Source organism: Balaenoptera musculus, chromosome 7 (assembly GCF_009873245.2).
Source record: "Balaenoptera musculus isolate JJ_BM4_2016_0621 chromosome 7, mBalMus1.pri.v3, whole genome shotgun sequence".
Lineage (NCBI taxonomy): Eukaryota > Metazoa > Chordata > Mammalia > Artiodactyla > Balaenopteridae > Balaenoptera > Balaenoptera musculus.
The window spans coordinates 78,065,372-78,089,843 of record NC_045791.1 but is presented as its reverse complement, the minus strand read 5'-3'; the positions used below and the strand labels follow the sequence as shown (position 1 = coordinate 78,089,843).

The following is a 24,472-nucleotide window of genomic DNA, read 5'->3' as shown; positions in this document are numbered from 1 at the left end:
TTCAGAATTTCCAGTTCAATGCCCCTCTTAGGCCTTTTGCGTTACATGTACTTGAAATAATAAGACTGCACTTAAAAGTAAGCTATAATTCAGTCTTTTTATTAACTGGGCTGGTCTTTTTCTAATTTGCCCAGAGAATTAATGTTTCACAGTATTTTCCTTTTGAAGAACTTTAGGAAGTCACTTTCACTAGGTTACTTCGTAAGTCACACCAGTGGCTAATAATCATTAGGGTAGTTCTTACTTATAGCTCAACTTCAGTTTTCCAGATAAAATTAAATTTAAAAAAATGTTAAATACTGTTCTTTTTAATCAGAGGAAGGAGGTGAGTTGCTTACTGCTTTCAACTGCAATATTCAATTATTCCTCTAATTTGCATAGTTTGACATAAATTCTATTTGCAATTTGCACAACAAGCTTTTACAGGGTAATTCTGAAGAAGAAATAACCATGTTTACAGACAGTTTTGGAATCGTTGTTATTAAACTTTAATTATACTGAAACTGCTTGAAGTTTTTAAAGCCGCTCAGAAAGAGTGCTTTTAGTGTGCCTCGTAAATGATTCTTAACAATTATTTCTGATTTTCAGTGATTTTTAAATAAGTTTTCTGAGTGGTCCCCATCCAAAGTGATATGAGGTTTCTCAGCAATCGATGAGTCTTTAAAAATGAGACCTCAATACCAACAAGGTGAAAATGTCAAGGACAAGCATGGTGCTCCATTTAAATATGATTGGATTTGATGACAGTCCCTCAGTTACTGAGTATCTGTGCAACTCATCAGGGGTCACTCTGTAATAAAAACTTTCACGATGGAGAATGTCGGGGCCTCAATCCAACTGAGGCTGGGGAGGCATGGGGATAATAACCTTTTTCCTTTCCTAAAGGTTTTTTCCATGTGAGTGATGTTGGCAAGTGAAACCTGAAAAGAGTTTATCTGAGCCAGGATATGCATGTTTCCCCCAATTTTTTCTTGAGACAAACTGCACTAAATGCTGCAAAGGTGGAGTAATAATCACATTCTCTGTATTTGTATCTGGTGAGTAAAGATTCTTGTACATGAAGCAGGAAAAACCGTCAGAAAAGTTATGCACCGTGGGTCTGCTTGCAGGTCTATTTTGAATGATAATCATTTTTAATTCAATTAGGACCCTAAACCCTGACTGCAGATATCAGAATATGAGTTTGTTGCCTGGTTCCAAGACCTTGCCTGAGATGCAACTGTACTATATGTAGGAACTTAGGAAGATTATTCTACTCCTAGGAAAGGAAGTACATCAAACTGTCCTTAACAAATAAAGTGTAACTAGGGTAAACCCAAGGAATGTGCTGATAGGTCTTCCCTGACCTTTCGGTCAGATTATGTTTAGTTAGTCCATACTGACAAAACAGAAACTAATGCTGGGACAGAAGACATATGATAACTAAGGACAGGTATGAGATCTCTGTTCATAAATGGAACTTTAATTTGAGTAGGAGAGAAGAATTTCCCATAATTTATAGGAAATCTAAAGCAGTAGGTTATACATTTATAGAATAAATACATTCCTGAGACTTTAGATTCTATACTGTCACTGGCAATGGGCTGTTCAAAAAAACAAATTTTTTTAGACAGCAAAAAGTTCTAGAGGTAGATAAGATGAACTGATATTCTGATTAATTAGGTAATCTCAAAATCATAAACTAAGGATATTAAAGACTAAACCAGTCCTCTCAGGCTACATAAGCATCAAGTTCAAGGATTCCAGTCGTAAGGCCAAGTAGAACTATGCTGGTTGAAGAGTTGAGAAGGCTTCCCAGATCAGGAGTAAAGTACATAATCCTCCATTAACAAGGGCACCATCAAATAAAGGACATGTTTAGTAACAAATTGGACAGACTGGTTGACAATTGAATTAGTAGCATTATAATAGGTATCCTTTGCAAACTCTCTACAGTCTGACTTTTTTTTTTTCCCCAATGAGGAAAAAAGAACTTCCAAATTCTGCTCTTAATATGTAGATGTGTTTTTAAAACCTAGCACATTTTAATGAAAATTAAAGTATTAGTGAATAATTGGTATTCAATGCATTCAAGGAAAAAGATACAGAATATATGGAATATCTAGTTCTAACATCTTCAGGTTCAGGGGACATGTATACTTACCATCCACGAAGGCCTGCACTGCTTTATCTACATTAAAATCAAACTGTTGTAGCACCAGAACTATTTCATTATTGCTTTTGTTGGGAACAACTGATCGAACCGCATAGATCTGCAAAGGAGAGGAAAAGAAAGAGAAAGGTAAACATTTTGAATATTTTTCATCCATATTATTCTCTCACTGGATAGAATAATAACTGTTAGAAAGGCCTTGAAAAGCCAACTAATCTACCTTCTTGCCATCAAGCATACTCAAGGCATTTCAGACCACTAAAAATTAATCCTGGTGATCACCTTGATAGCCTCGTTACCTGAATACACATTTCTACAGAGACGTCCTTGTTAGGACTGGAGTAGCACGTGGGAAAAGCCAACTCTGGTTTTGCAACCTACTCCCCCCACCAACCTACCCCCAAGACTCCAAATGCACCCAAGGTGTACTTTCAGTGAGGACACAGATAGTTTTCTGTCTCAGGCTCTCTTCTCCGTGGGCTCAGGGTGGATCTTTGGAAAATTTACAGAAATAGCCTCATGCCTCAGCTTCTCTGATCTGCACAGTGGAGACAGTCATAGTGAGGTTCACAGAAGCATGTTGTGAAACTCCATTAATTTTTATAGAGATATAAAACGTGGGGCATTGTATTTTTGAAATAGCAATCTTAGCCATAATACGGAAAACGTTCCCCAACACACTTCTGAAAATCAAACACTGAAAACAGTAAAAGTAAATACACATATGAGAGCTAAGGATTTCAACAGGTTAAGCTGATATTCAATTTTTAATGACCTATAAAATTCAAATTAATCAAATTTTGCACATGTTTGCACTCTTTCTTCTTGCCTAATAGAATTAATTGACCTTCATCTCACAGAACTTGCAATTACTACAGGACGCTCTATCCACTTCAGCAAAACCTGGCTCACCCAGCTTTCTCTCAAGGGGATGACTGCAGCCACTACTGACAAATATGAGAGTACTACATGGGGCCAAGGTGAGTAGCATCCATAACGACGACCACAAAAGCACTGCACAATCCTTACATGTTTTCATCAATGGTTAAATTGAGTTTTAGAGTTACATGCAATTTATTGTAATCAGATTCATGGACTATGGATATATGTGTATGATAATGTGTAATGTGATTCTATTGCCCAGAACACTCAATTAAGCAGCATAGCCTATTTCCTAATTATGTTAGAAAATAGACAGCCTACTCCATATCGATCTACATGTAAGAGTATTTAGATTATAATGAGAAAACAGCACAAGATATGGGTTTATAACTTGGAGAGGTTCTGACATTATAGAAAGCTGGCTTTGAATCTTGACATTCAGAAATGCTACATATGTAGGTATTGTCAAGGACTCCACACACACACACACACACACACACACACACACACACAGTTGTATATATGTGACAAGAGTCCTTTGATTTTTTTCTCTACTTTACGGTTCTTAGTTTTTCTAGCCTCTATTTTAAAAAATATTATTAACTTCTTCAAATCTAAGTTCTTTCTCACTTCTTCTCTTGCTCTGTTTAAAAATCCTTTCAGTGAATAATTTTTGAATGTCTATTGTGGCACCAAACTTCCTGTAACTTATAGACTAGAGGGGGATACACATATTGTTCAAATGATCACACAAATAAATACATACTTATATGCTGTGATAAATGCTATAAATCATAGGACAGGGAGACAACTATGTCAGGTATGCTGACATCTGAAGGATAGGGGAGAAGCGATGGGTGGGAGGTTAAGAGGAAATGCATCTTAGGCAGAAGGAACAGCATGAATGAGGAGCAAGTTACAGGTGAGGGAGTATAGAGGGAGGCAGAGGCTGAGGCTTCCAAAATACAAAGACGAGGCCAGAGGCGGGCAGGGACCAGATCACGCAGCCTACAAGGCTATGCAAAAGACTTAGGTCTTGTGAGCATCCCTCAACCATCCTTTTGTGTTGTCCTTTCTTATTCATTCATCATGTTAGAAAGATAGCTCTCTCTCTTTTCTCTCTCTCTCTCTAATTTATCCTTGTCATATACACATTTTATATGTAGATAAATGTATATTTATATATCATTATATTTAAGTTATATGTAAGTTAAGGTGTACAGTATGTTGATTTGATACATTTATATACTGCAAAATGATTACCACCATAGCATTAGCTAATACCTCCATCCCATTAGATAATTACCACTTCTTTTTTGTGGTGAGAACATTTAAGATCTACTCTCAAGTATATGATTCAGTATACAATCACCATACTGTGCATTAGATCCCCAGAACTTATTAATCTTGTAACTGAAAGTTTATACCCTTTGACCCAAATCTACCCATTTATCTTTTTTTTTTAAGAGAAGCCAAGATGGGGAGAAAAACAAGAACAAAAACACCTGCACTGACCCAGGAGAATCATTAACAGTGCATGTCCAAAACTAAATACAATTGGCCTAGCAGGCACCAGTGCGCTGGAGTTATGTATAAACATTACGTGTTGTCCTTCTAATGTAGTTCTTTTAAATAAAATTCTAGCATTTCAAGCCACTATGGTTGGTTAGTATTATATAAAATTTCTTAATAATAATTACCATCATTATTACCACATCAGTCATGCCCTTCTAAATATTAATTAACAGCAACATGGATGAACCTAGAGAATATTATGCTTAGTGAAACAAGTCAGACAGAGAACACATATGATATCACTTATATGTGGAATCTAAAAAATAAAACAAATGAATGTATATAGTAAAACAGAAACAGACTCACAGATATAGAAAACAAAATAGTGGTTACTGGTGGAGAGAGGGAAGCAGGGAGGGGCAAGATTGGGGCATGGAATTAAGAGATACAAACTACTATGAAAAAAATAGATAAGCAACAAGGATATATTGTACAGCACAGGGAATCATAGCCATTATCTTGTAATAACTTTTAATGGAGTATAATATGTAAAAATACTGAACACTATGCTGTGTATCTGAAACTAATATAACGCTGTAAATCAACTATATTTCAATTAAAAAAAAAAAAGTTTTCGATCCACCTACACAGTTGTGTGATCAGTAAAGACCTAGAAGTACGGAATAAACATAAAATAGCTGTTTGCCCTGTTTCCAGTCTCTCCTCTGCAAAACATAATTTATTTTATTATGTTAAGGCAAAATATAATATAAACCTGAGCTTACAGAGATACTTCTTCTTTAGATGTTTATACTACTCTTGCCTGTCCCTCTTTAAAAGAAAAAAAAAACAAAATCAACCACGGTAGGATATAGAAAACATCTATCCTTGTCACTTTATATACCCTAGCACTGAACATAATCCTTAGAAAATTGTCAATAACTGAGTTCTGATATCAAATATAACTATGAATATTGCATATAACTCCTGGAGGAAGACACAATTAAAACAGGAGTGTCGAGTTTTAAAGAAAAGAGAAAAAAAAAAGGAAAAAAATAATTTCTGCCTATTCTTAGATATTCCATACTAACGTTGAATTCTAGTGAATTTCTGGGCCAAGTTTCTGCTTTGATCACAGTACTTGGCTAATGTGAAGAGAGTAGTATTGTTTCTCCACCTTTTTATTTATAAATTCACTACATTTATTTTTCTATGAAAATGTGTTTGAGAAAGATGGAGAAACCCAGGCAATCATATGCACGCATAAAAATACAGGAACCTCACAGTGTCACTATTCAAGATGTAGCAGTCATAGGGGTCTAAGCATATAAATCTAAAAAAAACCTCCTTATGAAGGAGGTTTAAAATATAAGGAGTGGATGACAAAGGCAGTGTTATAGTGAGGTTGTGCTGAAAAGCTGCCTTTGCATTTGGAAATGAAGCTCCTGGAGCAATGGGATCAATCAATGCGTGACTAATGGTAGTTTGCATGCGGAGAACTCATAAAATTCACGCCTGCAGTGGCTGTTTTGCAGAGGCTGTCTTTGGTGGCGATGCTTCAGACACAAGGCCTTTACTTCACTGCCACAGCCCAAGCTGGTGAGTCTGTTGCTGCAGCTTCACCCCGAAGCCCACTTTTTGCAGCTGCACATGAGTGCATCCCTCAAGGGTTCTCATGCCATAAACAGGGCGTTCCAGTGGGGTCAACCAGGCAGTGGCGCAGGATGTCGGGTGACAATATGGCCCGCTAGTTAGTGGTTCATTTAGCAACTGCTTTACCTTTCCCAAATCACATTCCCCTGTTTTGCTTTTACTAATTTAAATCTAGTTTGGCAAATTCAATTTGCTATTGAGAAATCTTCCTTTTGCACATCAGAAGTTGTTTTGATTTTAAAAGTTTTTGCACAGCACAGGAAACCATTGATAAAATGAAAAGACAACCTACTGAATGGGAGAAAATATCAGCAAATGATATGACCAATAAGGGTTAATATTCAACATATATAAACAGCTTACACAACTCCAGAGAAAAACAAACAACCTGATTAAAAAATGGGCAGAAGAACTGAATAGACATTTTTCCAAAGAGGAAATGCAGATGGCCAACAGGCACATGAAGAGATGCTTAACATTCCTAATCATCAGGGAAATGCAAGTCAAAACCACAATGACATATCACCTCACACTTGTCAGAATGGCTATCATCAAAAAGAACACAAACAACAAATGTTGGCAAGGATGTGGAGAAAGGGGAACCCTCGTACACTGTTGGTGAGAATGTAAATTGGTGCATCCACTATGGAAAACAGTATGGAGGTTTCTCAAAAAACTAAAAACAGAATTATAATATGACCCAGTAATTCCACTCATGGGTATATATCCGAAAAAAACAAAAACACTAATTCGAAAAGAAAACATGTGCCCCAGTGTTCATAGAAGCATTTACAATTGCCAAGATATGGATACAACCTAAGTGTCCATCAGCAGATGAATGGATAAAGAAGATGTGAGATATACATATATACACATACACATATATATATAATGGGATACTACTGAGTCATAAAAAAGAATGTGATTTTGCCATTTGTAGCAACATGCATGGACTTGGAGGGTACAATGCCAAGTGAAATAAGTCAGACAGAGAAAGACAGATACTATATGATGTCACTTATATGTGGAATCTAAAAAATACAACAAATTAGTGAATATAACAAAAAAGAAGTGGACACAGATATAGAGAACAAACTAGTGGTTACCAGTGGGAAGAGGGAAGAGGGGAAGGGCAAGATAAGAGTAGGGGATTAAGAGGTACAAACCATTACGTATAAAATAAGCTACAAGGATATACTGTACAATGTGGGGAATATAGCCAATATTTTTTTAATAATTCTAAATGCAGTATAACCTTTAAAAATTGTGACTCACTGTATTTTACACCTGTAACTTATACTGTACATCAACTATACGTCAATAAAAAATAAACATTTAAAAAATTGTTTTGATTTAACGTCAGCATTCTAATCTCCCTTTCTCTCCTCTCTCTGGGGCTTTCTATCTGGCTTGGCAGGTTTTGCCCCATTCTGCCTCAGGCCCGCCCTGCTGGCATTTTGCCTGCACTAAGCAGCAAGGCAGTGTGGCTTTCACAGACGTTGTTTGATTTCAGCTTCCCACATTAACCTACCTCCCCTGGGCCTGACTTGTCTGGTTTAAGAGCTGTTAGATTTCCTCATTCACACTGCACATTTCTTGAGCCTGTCTATGATGACTCCTTAGAAATTCTTCTTGGCTTACTGATGAGTCACTTAGACTATGTCTGAGTTTCAAAAAATGGTTCTGACAGAAGTTTTCAATCCACCTACACAGCTGTGTGATCAGTAAAGACCCAGTATTATCAAATAAACAGAAAATAACAGCTCCCTCTGCTTCTGGTCTCTCCCCTGCAAATTCACCCCAAGGCTGTCGCCAGACTACTCTTCTTCAAGTATAATCATGACTATTTCCCCACCTTCCTTAAGAGTAAAGTTAAATGTCTACAACCTGGCATTCAAGGCCATCAACAACTGGGCACCCACTTGCTTTTCCAAGTGCCCCTCTTGCTCTGCCCTTTATACATAAGCACAAGCCCATTGTTGGCCCCCTACTTCTGTGTGAGCTTTGCCCTTGACCTGAGATGTGTGCACTTGCCCAAATCTTACACTCCAGCTGAAACGCCATGTGTTCCGTGAAGTCCGTCTCAACCATCCCTGCTGTAAGTCATCTCTGTCTCCTTTCAGTTCTCACAGACCTTATCAGTGGGTGTCTCCTAACCTTAGCATCTTCTACGTCACAGCCTAAGTGTCTGTGTAAGGTGTGTCTTCTAAATGGTGAGCAACATGTGGGCAAAACCCTCCTCTCAGTCATCTTTGCATTGTCACCATGCTCACCCCGAGTGACTAACAATGTGCACATAGTAGGTATTTAATAACTATTTGTTGAATGAGAGAATGCCAATTTGTACCTATACCAGGCTGCTCTTTATTTTTTGACATGTCATGCTAATATTTTTATTACTTTTCCATTAATTCATATGTGAAATTGTGCTACAGTGAGGTTTTGCTAATTGTATATAAATACGCTATAAAGCTCTCCTTCATTCTCTACCCTCTAAAACCATTTTTTTTTCATTGGAGTATAGTTGAGTTGATAACGTAGTGTTAGTTTCAGGTGTACAGCAAAGTGAATCAGTTATACATATATCCACTCTTTTTTAGATTCTTTTCCCATATATGCCATTACAGAGTATTGAGTAGAGTTCCCTGTGCTATACAGTAGGTCCTTATTCAGGCTGCTCTTTTGAGTCAAAGGAATATTCTGCCAGTGTTTGGACCATCCCATCACTCTGTATTTACCAACCACAATAACAGGCAGGTGAGTCTCTGTAGACTGTGATATGACCTAAACATTATATGGTTATGGAGAATAGACATATGTTCTTTAATTTTCAATAATAGAGATGGGAAGAATATTTATGAGACTTCTGTATAATAAGATACTCATGGTATTTTGTGGAGTTTTAAAAATACAAAATAGCATAGTAACTGCCTATCCTTCCAAAGCTCAGCCCAGCAGACAGGTATTGGTTGAGCCTCCACGAGGTAACAGGCACTGAGGACACAAAAGGGAGCCAGCTGCAGTCCCTGCCCTAAGACGGACAGTGTAGCAGTGGATCCAGAACTGTCTGTACCCGAAAGTATTTAAAACGCTGTGCTGCCTCTACGAAAAAGGCTGTAGTATCACAGAGAAGGGAGCAGTTAAGTTTGCCCAAGGAGGGGAGAATATAGAGGAAACAGCCAAATGTCGCAGAAGAAGCTTTGGAATTAAACAGACCTATTTTCTAATCTTGGTTCTGCTGTATGCTAGTTCTTTGACCTTGGATGAGCTGCTTAAATTGTTGAAACTTGGTTCTGTAGCTGTAAAATGAGGATTTGACCTGCTAGAGTCTCAGTAAAAATGAAAAGAGATGATGCATGTAAAGTGTCTGATATAGAATTTGGCATATATTAGCTGCTCAATAAATTTTAAAAAGGAAAGGGTGGGAGCATTTACATTGGGCCATGAAGGAGAAGGGTCTCTCTAGGTATAAAGGTTGGTGTGTCTTTGAAATGGAAAGAATGTATGTCTAGACTGTTGGCCAAGACTTATTTGGGGGAGATCCCCCATATACTTCCTCTCTTTAGAACCATCCTCCTCAGCCTTGCTGAGCAGTCAGTGGACCCAAGACTCTTTCTCTCCTGCAAGTTGAGTGGCACCACAAGGAAGCCCGTCACTAGGGTGGTTAACAGCACACGCTCCCAGACTCCCCCCACCCCACCCCCACCTCCTGCCCAAGTCTCATTCTTTCATTTATTTATTTACTAAATGCTTACTATGGTCAGGCACTGCACTAGTGCCTGGAGACAGCAGTAATAAAACAGACACAGTCACTACCAAACCTAGAGAGGAAAACAGATGTAAAATACACAAATGAAAAAAATATACAATTGCAACTCGTGCTAAGTGAGTGATATGAAGGAAGCAGAGTATAGTGACAATGATCGCAGCAGTCAGGTCTGAAAAGACAAAGTGGGCCAATCAGATTCTCTGCCTTGGCGTCTGGACTATTCCACACAAAGGGAGAGAAGCCAGAATGGAGATGAAGAGGGGCCATTTGGAGCTGCCTTACTTCCTGGCTTTCCTGCTTCTTTAACTTGTCCTGAAGTCCCGTGAGTCCCTACCACATCTTTAGAGTAACCTCTTTTTCACTTGCACTAGTCGGAGAGGTTTCATTTTCTAGAACAAGTAGCGAGTGCCTAGAGGCAACATTAGTAACTAAGGCTGAAAATAAAAGTAATAAAGCCAGATTACTAATCCAACTGGCAAAGGGGAAAAATGGGCGATTTTAAAGATAAATCCCGATAGAATGGGAATGACATTTCAGAGAAGAGAGGCCCACGAGCCTTGTTCACAGACCTCATCTAGCACTCATGTTGCCCTAATTATTTACTTATATGACTATCTGCCCCACTGGAATGTGAGCTTGTAAATGACAGGGATCATAGCTGTATATCCACGGGGCCTAGAACAATGGGTGGCATTCGGTAGATGATTCATAAATGTTCAGATAGATGAATGAACAAAAGGAAGTAGGGAGTCTAGTAAGATGATCATTGAAATATTACTTTTATTTATCCAGGGTTTTTTCCCAGTGCATCTCTGTAATGCAGCTTAACATATTATATGGTAGTAAAAAGTATTCAAGCCCAAATATGTATGAAGTGCCGCCTAGGTCCCAGGCACTGCTGGTCCCAGCCTTGAGGACCTTGTAATCTTGGAGGTGAGCTTAATCTTATCCCCTACAAGAAGGACAGCAGTCAAACAGCCTGCAACCTCCTTTTTGCACCAGTGAGAACCAGAGTTATTTATGGGTTGCCGTTCCTGCAGCTCTGAAAGGAATTTTATAATCAGCTTTGGTCACATTTCTCAAATGCTGAGCCGTTCAGAGATGCCTTAAAAACAGCTCATGTGTGTACGTTTCGCTTCGCTTGCTGGGCCACTAATATTATCTACACTCTAATGAAGGCAGTTCGCCTATGAATCTTCTTGGGGAAGAAAATATTCTTTGCAGACCAGTACCTTTGCATCATGGATAATTCTATAATTTAATTGCCTTTTCTAACATCTACTTTCTGCCAGTAAAAAATATGCAAGAAGTCTTGTCATGTTCTACTTGGCTGGCTTCTGGGGAATTAACACCAGGCATATAAATCAAAATTAACTTTTTTTTTTGGCAGGAAACCAGGATTAGAAGGAATAATGAAGATTTGAAGGTGGAAAAAAAATGCAGTTTTCACAGAATCGTGGGAAGTTTAAAGTTGAGAGAATCTTACAGATAGTCAAGTAGTGGCTCCTCAAACTTTAAAGTATATTCACCTGGGGATCTGATTAGAATGCAGATTCTGATTCAGAGGCTTGGGGTGGAGCCCGAGAGTGCATTTCTAATAAGTTACCAGGTGATGGAGACGTCGCTTGTCCAAGGATGTGGTGACAGAATAATAGCCCCCAAAGCCAACCACCCCCTAATCCCCAGGAACCTGTGAATATGTTAGGCTACTGGCAAATTAAGGCTGCAGATAGAATTAAGGTTGTTAATCAAATCACCTTGAGAAGGGGAGATTATCTGGATTATCTCAGTGGACCCAACATAATCATGAGGGTCCTTATAAGTAGAAGGAGGAAGAAGAGAGTGTCCGACTGACTCACTGTGAGAAAGACCTGACCAGCCATTGCTGGGTTTGAAGATGAAAGGGGGCCACGAGCCAAGAAATGCAGGCAGCTTCTAGAAGCTGGAAAAGGCAAGAAAACGAATTCTCCCCTAGAGCCTCCAGAAAGGAATGTAACCCTGCTGACACCTTGGTTTTAGCCCAATGAGACCCATTCAGACTTCTGATCTCCATAACTGTAAGATAGTAAATTTGTGGTATTTTAAGCCACTACGTTTGTGGCGATTTGTAATAGCAGATCCCATTTGTCACAGCAATGGGAAAATACTACAACAGACCACACATTGAGGAACAAAGTCTACTTTTTTCTTCCTCCTAATATGGAGCCATCTTTCCCTGTCTCAACAACTATCCTCTTTTTAAAAAAATATACCTTCCAGAGTGTGGCTCTCCCTCCCCCAAACTCCCCCTGACACACACATTTTGAGGGAATTCTAACCATTCATTCAAAGCCAGATTTCATGAGAGAAAGTGAGATGAATCTGTGAGATGAATCTGACACAGTATTTGCCCTCAAGGAGCTGACAAAACCATAGGAAAATAAGGCAACGTCATAAATAACAACTAACTCAAGGTCATTCTGACAACAAAATCCTCTCTGAGTCTCACCTGTTCTCTATTTTTTCTTTCACTACCCTGGACAGGTTCCCTTTGCCTTTCGCCTGGACTCTGGAAAAAGCCTTCTAATTGGACTCTCTGGCTTGGTTTCTGCTCTCTCCAATCCATCTTAAAACAATCATCACACAATTCGTCTCCACAAAGTGCCTGAGTGTGTTGACTGACGGGAGAATGGAGCTGGCAGTGAGAAAGAATTTGAAGAGAGGAAAGACAGGAGATAAATTATGAAACAAAGTCCCAGAGGAAATGAAAGAAAATGGTATCAAACTCCATGTGGAAAAGTAAGCTTTGGAAGGGAAGGCAGATTCTTTCTCTTTCTCAGAATTCTGAGGAAGGAAGAAAGGAGAGAAAGGAAGAGTGAAGATAGAGAAGAAATTTGAGATCGTGAGGAGGAAAATTGAAGGAAGGTATTTCCTCTGAGTGAGAGTTTTAGAGTTTGCCTTAGGGCTAAAATGTGGGAAAAGGTTTAGAGCTGCCTTATGGGAATGTGATAGGAAATGGCCTAGATGAATGAAAGAGGGCCGAGCTGGACTGAAGGGCCACTAATGCCGGATGGCACAGATTTGTCATGGAGCCAACTGGTGTGGCTTTCCTCAACAAGCCAGAGGTAGAAGCAGACAAAAGGAATGATCCAAGGTTATGAACTCTAAGAAACATTGTGGTAGATCCTAGGACTCGGGGATACGGCGGCTGAGAATCATAAGGTAGATGATCAAGGCATCTGTGGGCAAATGAAGGGGGATGATGAATTGGGAGACTAGGGAGAGACTAAGGGACGAGAGATCCTGTTGAGAACACAGAGCAGATGCTCAACAGAAGGAGAGAATAAGAGAGGTCAATGATAAGAAAGTGGCCAGAGAGAGGATGTTAGATGTTGCCAGTCCTTGGTCCTGGTTCTGCCTTCTGGTGTAATCTTTTCCCTAAAGACCAGCCCTTCATTTTTTGTTTTTTTCAAGGAACGAATGTGTTCCTCAAAATTCCATCTCCTACGGAGTAAAGTTATGCTCTTCTGTTTTTCATAAGCTGTGCTTCCCAAGCTTTCACCACCCTGGTCGAGCTCCTCTGAGTCCATCCTGGTGAAATGTGGTCCTATAAATGAAGTACATTGTTCCAGAGGTGTTTGGATCGGAGCAGAGGATTGTGGGACCTGCACCTGTTTTGGTGGGGCCCTACTTACCATTAAAGGAATCTAAGATGGCATTAGCACTTTCAGGGCCCTCATCAATTACCGGTTCAAACAGAGCTTACTATGTTAGTAACACACCCTGGATTGTTTCTGTGACAAGCGTCCCCCATCCTATACTTGTATAGTGACTAGAATGCAATGGTAGGATATTGCATTCACTTTTATTAAATTTCAGTCTGTAAGTTCTGACCTATCACTCCAGCCGCTGTTAGCTTTTAGAACCTTGCTTTCTGCCATCAAAAACAGGGAATGCATTAGTCATTCCTTCCAATTTTATATCATTTAAAACATTAGTTGCCATCATCGGTATCCTATCCAAATTGTTGATCTGAATTTAGATGGGCCAGAGGCCAGAGTATCACCACAAGAACTTCCCTCAGAGTTGGTACTGCTCTCTTAATCCACGTTCACTTGTTTATTCATTCATTCAGTCAGTCACAATGAACAGACTAGGCTAGAGGCTGGAGTGTAGCAGTGACAGATACATTCCCTGACCTGCTTTGGAGCTTATAGTCTAAGAAGGCAGATGTTTGATGAGTGTTACATAAGGGGAGGCAAAGATGAGTTGGTCACCTGTAACAGGGGGACCTATCCTAACCCAGAGAATCAGGGAAGCCCCATCTGAGGACGGAAGTTTGTTTACACTGAGAATGAAGGGTAATAAGACCAAGCCAGGAGAGGGAAAGGGGAGAGGAGATGGAGTATTCCAGGAAGAGTATACAGCATCTACTCACGGACAGGACTGAGTGACTGGAAGCACGTTCAAAGGAATGAAGACCCAGGATTGTTGGAGCATTAAATGTTAGAAGGAATGGGATTTCAGATGAAGCTCTATCAAAAAGGCATGAGGCAAAGTGTGCAAGGCTCTGCAAGCCATCTTATGATTCTGTGCCTTATCCTAAAGGTAGCCATTGGAGGGACCTACTCAGAGGAGGAGTGTGGTATTTGCGTATTTAAGAAGGTCACTGTGGTTTCTATGTGGATGAGTTGGAGGAGAGCGAATGGATGCCAGTTAGGATTCTAATACAGTATCGAGGGGAGAGAAAGTAGACCAAGATGGAGCAGTGGAGAGAATGACTCACAAATTACTTGGGGGGAAGTGACTGATTTGTGTTGCAAGGAATGAGGAAGATGGAAGATGAAGGAATCTGGATGACTCCCGGGTGTCTGGCTTGAGCATTTTTGTCGATAGTGGTGTCATTTCCTGAGAAAAGAAGTAGTGGTGAAAATGGAACCTTCTGCTTGAGGGGGCTGGGAGGCATCCACGTCCAGACATCTAGAGAACAGTCGAATCTATGAATCTGCAGCTCCAAGGAAGAACTGAGCCAGGGGTACAGAGTTGGGCATTGTCAGCATCTAACAGTGGTTCTCAGCCCTGGCTGCAAACTGGAAATCACCTGGTGAGTTTTAAAATGTACCTACATCCGGGTCCCACCTCAAACAATTAAATATGGGCCTGGACATTCACTATTTTTTCAAGTTTTCCTAGTGGTTCTAATGTCCACTCTGAATTGAAAACCGCAAGTGAGAGATATAAGGGAAGGCTTGGAAGCTAAGGGATAGTGTGGAAAGAAGAGAAAAGAAGGCGGCTACTAGGACAGACCTCTTTTTAGGTATAACTGCTCACCTATTAACTAATTTACCTGCATGTAAACATCCACGCCTCTGTATTATTTAGGCAACATCGTCATTTTAAAAATATCAGTTCTAGTTTGAACAGTTTTAATTTTTGAGAGGGTATTTCAGTTATTTATTGCTGCATAACAAGTCACCCCAAAACTCTGTGGCTTAAAACAACAATCAATTGTAATTTTTCAACGTTTCTGTGGGTCAGGAGTTCAAGAGGAGTTCGGCTGAGTGGGTTTACCTTGGGGTCTTTCATGCAGACAGAGAGAGCAGTTGGTATAGTGGGGGGGAGGTGCAGCTGAGGTCTGGCTGGCCATCTCTCTCTTCATGTACTATTCTCAGGTCTTCTCTATGTGGTCCTTATGGGCTAGTCTGGGCTTCCTCAAAGCATGGTGGCCTGAGAACAGTCAGATTGTTTACATGGCTGCCTAGAGTTCCAACACAAGTGTCCCAACTAGTGAAGAAGAAGCTCAATCACCCACTATGAAAGCCACAGAGAGTCACTTCCTTCCACTATCCTGGTCAACCAGTTCCAAAAGCCTACCCAATGTTAAGGGGAGGGGCTCAGACCCCACCTCTTAATGGGGGAGATATTTTATAGCCGTTGAAGAATACAATCTGGCTCAAAGGGTTAAAGCAACAACAACCCAGACTTCTTTCCATCAATTCAGAGTCTACACTTTCTCAAGTCACTGAGCATTTGAGGGCGGGAAAAAAAGCAAATTAATGTAACAGTTACACTACTAAATGAAAATTGATAGCTTAAAGAAGTTATATAACTTCTCTAATTCCTAGAAATAAGCCTGATAAATTGATTTGTTGAGTATCTGATACTTAAATGAATGTTTCTCCTATGTAAAGAAATAGTAAAATTAAAATCAGATAAAGTCTTAAATGTTTTAATTTAGTCCATGACACATTTTTCATATCAGAATTCTCATCTTTAATCTGGCACATGTGTAGGTTTGATGTATATCTCAAACAGTTGCTATTAGTAGCAGCTGCCCTTCTAATCTATATTGAGACAAACAATGGACTTAATACACATTTCATTCACTTAGCTACTAGCATGTATTCAGTGTATACCTGCACATTCTCCATAACTGTGCTTTATTCTTCTTCATATTTTCCCAGAACTACCAGTTAGACCTGCACATAATTTAGAATAGGGTGAGCCTCTGAGTCCATTGGAAGTCTATTTTCAGCCAGCCTTTTATACCCACACAGTATTAGGACTTAGGTAAATGTTCTGTTGAGCTGCTTTCTCTGATGAAATCCATATCTGGATTTATTAGTGAAGACAAAAAGAAAAAGGGAATTTTATTTTTACAAGGCATTTTGGTTTTGGCATTTTAATCAGAATAGTAAGATATTTTTAATTTATCTTCAGCTTCTAACTTAGAATATTCAGTAAAAATATTTCCTCACTTACTTTGGAACTTAAGGTCTTCACTTGAGGGGGGAAGCTAATTATTGACATCTGCTCTCCCTGTGGGTTTTTTCCCCCCCTGCTCATTCACAGAACTCTTCAGATAAAGAGTACCATGAAGGTACAAGTCACTATTACCCTTTAATCAATACCAAATAAGGGAGTTAGTTACCTCTTAGTCAGTACCAGAACAAAGGAGTTTGGTTAATCTCTAAATTATACCAATCTTGGGTATTTCTTCACTGTGGCATGAAGGAAGGAGGCCATCTCACCACCATGGAAACCAGGAACATGCTCTCTCCTTAGGGGAAGTGCTGTTCTTCACCCACATACCATTTTTTTATTTTAACAGGTCCGACCAATTTAAAAAACATGGTGATCTAAACATCAGTAAACATTATGATCTGTTTGACCGGATCTTGTTTTCCCAATGATTTTATGAGCTTGTTTGCTTTTACTCTAAAGGCAGTAAAAAGTGTTAAAACTAGTTTGTGGATTCAGCCTTAGTTGAATAGCTACAATTACAACTTGAGCCAATAAAAACATCAAACAAGCATGAACAAATGTCCATCGATGGATGAGTAGGTAAAGAAAATGTGGTATATACACACAATGGAATACTATTCAGCCTTAAAAAGAAGGAAATCCTCTCACATGCAACAGCACAGATAAACCTTGAGGACATTATGCTAAGTGAAATAAGCCAGACACAGGACAAATACTGCATGATTCCACTTATAGGAGGTATCTAACATAGTCAAACTCACAGAAGCAGAGAGTAAGAACAGTGGTTGTCAGGGGCTGGGGTAAAAGGAAATGGGGAGTTGTTGTTTAATGGTATAAAGTTTCAGTCATGCAGTTTAATTAAGTTCTAGACATCTGCTGGGCAACACTGTGCTAGAGTTAACAACACCACAGTGAACACTTAAAGAGAATAATCTCCTGTTAAACACTCTTACCACAATTACAAAAAGAAAAATGTTAACTTTAAAGTATATCATTGCTCCTCAATCATCATTTCAGTACATTTTTGTTGATAGTTATCTTCAAGAACTGAGAAGCAGAGTTCTGAAGGGTCTGTACACAGGGAGGCATCAGAAATGACATACCAGTGAACCATAAATGTACCTTATAAATAGTTTAATCAGATTTTTTTTTTTAAACAAGGAACTGAGTATGGAGAGGTTGTGTACCACATTCAAATTGAGGCAGTTGATTTGTATCAGGACTAAGGCTGCCCCCAGGTTCTCTGATCCGTGGTACAGTCGCCTTTTCAGTCTTTTATGGGGCCTGTGAGGTGGAAAAGACCATGGATTCATCCAATATTAGAGCTGGAAAGGATTCTGGAGATCCTCTACATAAAAGAGACCCCTCATTTGGCAGATAAGGAAGCTGAAGCCCGGTGAGGTTCCACATTGTACCAAAGGACACACAGTTTTTCAGTAAAATTAATGTGTCCCATTGTTTCCTTAAATGTGGTTAGAGAGTATACTTCTGATAGAAAATAAGACTCCTAAATTATCCTTTGCCCTAGAAGTTAAGACGACCCCCTATACTTGTGGCAGTATGGCTCATCTTGCTAAGGGAAGGGAAATTCTAGAGTTTGTATTTTAATTTATTAATTAACAGAGGTTCTTGAAATTTTTATTAAAAATTTTAAAAATCTCATGCTTTTCTCTTATATGATTGAATTCCAAAATAGATATTTCAATTTCCTTTTTAAACATAAAATTTTGTTATACTCTCAAATATTGCGGTGGCACAGAAATCTCCCTCTGTGGGAAACAGAGTTGACTGACAGCCTAGCTACCGCCCCTCTGGGTCCACCCAAGCCACACTCCACCCAGGATGTACCCAGTCAATGGCTCAGGTAGGGGGTGCTAGTGAAAGCTCATTTCTGAGGGATATGGGAGTTCCCCAGCCGGGGAATGAAGACTCCCCATTGACCTGCACGAACCTTCTTAGAACTGCACTGCCCAGGGAGACTCTTCTTACCCAATTTTTTTTCCTTCTCCTTCTTCTTTCAACTATGGCAGACCTGCATGCTTGGCAGTCTGTAGACTCTCCCTGCCTGCACATCCTTCCTCCCCTTTCTCTTTTACAAGCACCTGCCTCCACTGCTTCCCACCCCCAAGGCACCTCTTAATCATCTAATCCCACCTTGGCCTCTGCTCTTGGAGACTCAAAAGAACACAAATATGCTTTTTCTAATTACTCCCGTCTTTTCCCTACTGACATTCTAATGCTTGTCCCGACACAGGGAGGCATGCTCACTTCCTTCTCCTTTCTTCCTACTGGCTGAGAATCACCGTTATAGAATCTTGGCTCAGTTATTTGACTGAGTATTTTGGGGGCATAAATTCTATGATATTACTATTATAGGAGCTATTGAGTACACAAATAAATTAAAAATCTATTTGTGCTTATAAGGAGCTTGTAATCAAGTTGTGGATAAATCACAGAGAAAAAGTGGTTTTAATAATAATAATAATAATACAAGCAGTATACTGTTAAGTGGTGACTCAATCAATCTACCTAACTACCTATCTAATCCATCTGGACAGATTTTTAATGCTCAAGGTCAGAAGAGAAGAAACTATTGCAGCTTTATCATTTTTTAAAAAATTTGTAAAAATTGGATAATTTAATGTGAAGGATCATTGTGAAAAATAACTAGAATATTGGTAAAGTACACATAAATTCCAAGGGATTGCCAACAGAGGTAACTTTTTTCCTGTCGCCACAGGTTTTGATTTTGACATGCTCTTGTATTGTTTAGCATTAACCCTCTGCCTTGTATGTAACTCTCAGCCAGAGTGCAAAAGGGGCTATGATGAAAGGGTGGAAGCAGGGGCGGGTGGGAGGGCAGGAGAAGCAGAACAGAAACACTGTGAATTCCGATTGTGTAGCTTGGGAAGAAAAACAATGTGATGCTAATCCTACAATAGTAAATTTCTTCTTATCTGCAGAAACTGATGCTGACATTTCCATTTATTCATTCAGTTCCTTTAGACTCCTTGTCAGATCTCTTCTAGTTGCCAAGCAACAATAACAGCAGTTCTGTACATAAGCATTAGGCAATAACTATTGTCAACGTTTCTCCGTTCTTTGAAAGGGAAATTTAATGACCCTTTCCTATGAGAAAATGATGACAAGAACCTATTCATGGTGAAACCTAAAAGCTGTGTGTGTGGTTTGTGTTTTTGCTGTTTGAATCCAAGGGCTTGGCTAAACTGACCTAAACACTCATACAGAATTATGAAATTCAGATTCGCTCCAAAGCTTGCATGGTTTGGTCTTTAAAAACAACTGCATATCATTAAAACTTGTCCCACATCCCATAAAATGAGTTCACTATTAAATGGAGTTAATATTTTAAAGATGCTTGATGATGGGTTTCTTTTGTACTTTCTCTGATCCTGTTAAAAATCTCTTTCATCAAACTCTTGGGTTTTTCTGACAGTACTCCCCCACATAAAGATTTGAACCATATTTCGGTACTTTATAAAACATAAGTCAAGACAGTTACAGGAAAAAATAAAATAAAATGGGACATCTGTCCACCTGTTGAGGACAGACTCCAGGACACAGAGTCTATGTCAGTCACCTGCACAAATGTTGAGATGGCCCCTCCCTGTTCCCACTGTGGACAAAAGGCTCCTCTCCCCCTGTCTAGTCCTCCTCCTCCATTTTAATGAGTCTATATGATTATTGTTTACAACCCAATTTACCTCCATAACTTTAACAGCTCAAAAAGCTATTCATAATAAGTGGCACATTGCAGTGAGGATATTATAGACTAAGTGAGTCCCCATTTCCATATCATCATATTTTCTAATCCCACTTATTTTTTGTGAGGCTCAGCAATAGCTATAAAAGTTTGAGAAAGTCAAGTCCAGTTTTATGTTCTTTTTCTCATGTGGGCTTTTTATTGTGTTTTCTTTCTAATCTCAGTTCTATGTGAATTTATGTTTTGAGTTACTAACAAAAACATTAACTTGGGCTCCTTTTCCATTTTTTAACTGTAAAATACACAGATGAGCTCCCCCAGATCCTTTATAGTTTATAGGATTAAGAGCTCATAAAGCAGCTCTACTTTTATTACTATATTTGATGATTTTGTCAGATAAGTTTTGTTTTCATGTCCAATCTACAGATTAGAAAACTGAGGCCCAGAAAAGTTAAGTGACTTGCTCTAGGCTGCTCAACTAGTAATCAGGGAGCTACTTATCTCTGCTACTGTCTCCAAACTCCAAGCTCCTTCCATGACTTTACCTTGCTGGAGATCACTTCCCAAGCATACTTGGTTCCCTACAGTGGCTTAAGGATCACTTTTTGTTGGAATTAGTTATCAGACCATAACTAGACATTCAGCAAATATTATTTTGTAACTCCATTTGTAATCCCGTTTTACAAACAAGGATCCCCTTGGCTTTCCATCACCAAATTGTACTGCTGAATTGTATTCTATTTACACTGATTTATAATAATGCATGAAAATATCTGACTGAAAATGTGATTTTGTGCATGCCAGTTCCAATAATCCTTTCTTACTCAGTTGAGAATTACATCTAAAACTTTATAAGTCCATTTAGCTTGGTACCCTAGTGCTTCACATGAGAATAATGTAATAGTCACTACTGAGCCCTATCCTTAACTCATCTATGAGGTTCTAGTGTTAAATTTCTTTGAAAAAAAACACATTACTTAGAAAAGAGCTGTAGAAATTGAATTGGCCCTAAATATAGGATCCCTGATTAGCCTGAAGATTTTGTTCTGGTATCTTTCCTTAATAAAATGAGATATGGAGATTTTTTTCTCTTTTTTTTGGAGGGGGTACAGTGGGATATGACTGGTTACTCACCAAAGGACCTCATCTGTTATTGGCAAAACCTACCTGAGACCACCAGTATTTGATAACCATCTCATAAAGATGCTGCTTTTCTGCAGAACCACAGGTAGTCAACCTAAGTAACCTAAGCTTGTTTTTAGAAGCAATTTAAAACTTGCTTTATTTAATAGCAAAGAGAGTACTAAAATGAGATGACACTTCCATTAACCTACATTTCAGTTTTCAAGAAGGCTTGAGGTTTTGCAAAATATCGTGAATGGGAAATTTGTCCCTAAAGAACGTAACAATTCAAGCAGGTGTGCTCATTCATTCGTTATCCATTCATTTATCTAACTCGAACTGGGGTCAACTACGTGTCAAACCCAAGAGTACGAAGATGAGAAAGGCCCAGTGCCTGCCCCCAAGGAGCACACAATCTCCCTTGGGGAGACAGACCACTAACCATCATGGTATGGAGGCAGAAGGCAGAGAGCCTCACTGAAGCACAAAGGAGAACAGAGGAAGGGCCAATAATTCAGGAGGGGCAGGAGGGCAGAGAAAGGAGCCATCTGAAAGGCTTCCTAAAAGGGAGGTGAGTGAGGGTAGGGTCCCCGTGGAGGATGTCCCAGAGAGAGGAAACTACCTTTGCAAAGGCCTGGAGGCAGAAACATTCATAGTCAGGATGGCTGTGTTGAAGGGAGAGTAGAGAAGTGGCTACTGATAAAGGTGGAAATGTAAACAGGGTGAGCTCACACAGAGGATGGATGTCACACTCCTAAGGAGATCAAACTTTGACTTCAAGGATATTTCCAATTTAAATTCTCTCAGTTATATAGTCCAATAATATAGAGATACTTTAAAAGAGTCACAAAGAGTGTCAACTGTCAATTTCAGTTGTCTTGGATATGAGAGACCTTAAGTTAAGCTGCATGAGGACAGAAATGATTCTCTCACCAAAGCACCTCTTCCTTTCCAATTCATCCAATAGTGGACCCACTAGAGATAACTGATGAACTCACTTCACTGCAAGACTTTTACTAAATATTTAATTTCCCACAGTGCTTGACTGGCTAGTGTATAAAAACACCACACGGATCTGTTCTCACATCTCTAAAAGCTTATAATTTATAACTTAAGACATAACAGTTATTATTCTTAATTTTCAGAACTAAAATGTCATTGCTGTGTGACAGATTGGGAAACAAACTAATCATAAAAAGGCCATAAAAGCTAATCACTAAAGGAAATAAAAGTACGAAAATAAATCAATGTAAAATTACAAATGATCAGAATTTTCCGTTGTTTATTATGATTTATTTTATTGAGCTGAGAAATCTATTAACCTTTTGATACGGGAAGATGGAATTTACTAACTGAGTTAGAGGAGCTTTACTTCCATTGTCATGCAGATGGATAATATTTACAACTTAAACATCACCCTCTTTCAAAACGATGCCAACATTTTGATAAGTTACTGAAGTGCAATGGCAGAAACACCATCTCCTGTTACTCTCCCTACGTGTATGTGACACTGGTCAGGACAAGTGGATGAATGTGTCGCCTGAGCCCATGCACGGAGCATTCACCCTGAACCTCTGTGGTCTGTGAGATCACGGATCGGCCTCCTTCCCCATTTTGGCTCTAGGCCACCTCTGTTTTGAATAAGACACTCTATCTGCAGAGCCTACCATACTGGTCTGTCCACTGGCCATGTTTTGTAGGGAATCAATTACTATGACTCTGATTCTTTCAAATGCTTTTCCTTCCCATAACCCAACTTTAGCAGCTGTTCAACCCATCCATCAACAGATATTTGGAAAGGGGCCAATATTTGGTCAGCACTGTGGTGCCGGACACAGCTTCTCAAACTGGGAACACATAGTCTCACCCGAGTGTATGACTGTGAGTCACAGAGAATATGAAGCCACAATGTAAAAGGGCCCAGACTTCTGCTACTGTTTGCTCAATGGTCAATAAGTGAAAACAATTCTGTATTAATATAATATATGGAATATATTACGGAATACAATGGATAAAAAAATTGCATCCAGGGCTTCCCTGGTGGCGCAGTGGTTGAGAATCTGCCTGCTAATGCAGGGGACGCGGGTTCGAGCCCTGGTCTGGGAAGATCCCACATGCCACGGAGCAACTAGGCCCGTGAGCCACAATTACTGAGCCTGCACGTCTGGAGCCTGTGCTCCGCAACAAGAGAGGCCGCGATAATGAGAGGCCCGCGCACCGCGATGAAGAGTGGCCCCCACTTGCCACAACTAGAGAAAGCCCTCGCACAGAAACGAAGACCCAATACAGCCATAAATAAATAAATAATTAAATAAATAAACCCAAAGTTTAAAAAAAAAAGAAATTGCATCCATTTTTAAGATCACACAGAAGACTCCAAAGAAATTATATGTGGAAGTTGGTTTTGACCATGTCCCAAAGTAGCAAGTTTGTTCTTCTGAGCCCTGGGGTTATTTTGGTGGAAAACTCTGGAAGCAGTAATACAGTGGAAAGAGCGTGAGCTTTAGAACCAGACAGAGCTGAGTTTGAATCCTTGCTCTTTCATATTCCCTGAGAGTCTGACTTTGACCAAATCACTTTATCTCAAGCCTCTGTGTCTTCATCAAACAGAAAAGTTATTTAATATGAAGATCTATAAAATAAGTAGTACAGCAGCTGGCAAAGCTGGGGGAGGTTTTAAAAATATACCATACCAAGTCATGTTCCTGCTTAATTCCTTTCAACGGCTTCTTTTGCCCTTTGAATAAAACCCTACATGTTTCTGTCTCAGCTTCTAAACCTTTTGGGGCACAGACCCCCTTTGGCAGTCTGGTGAAGCCTCGGGGGTCCCTCTCAGAATAATGTTTAAATAAAACATACATGATTACAGAGGAAACCACTCATATTGAAATAACATTAAAATATTAATAAA

The 24,472-nt window shown here is 39.4% G+C and overlaps 1 protein-coding gene across 6 annotated transcripts in view; it reads right to left on the bottom strand.

Moving 5' to 3' along the window:
* The window catches only part of SPATS2L (spermatogenesis associated serine rich 2 like), a 167,899-nt gene that overhangs the window by 58,929 nt on the left and 84,498 nt on the right, over positions 1-24,472 (bottom strand). For all 6 annotated transcript variants that reach the window (XM_036856993.1, XM_036856996.1, XM_036856992.1 and 3 more), the window contains one exon: positions 2,144-2,252. In XM_036856993.1, the coding sequence (XP_036712888.1) occupies positions 2,144-2,252 (109 nt within the window). The remainder of the gene's footprint in view (positions 1-2,143; positions 2,253-24,472) is intronic.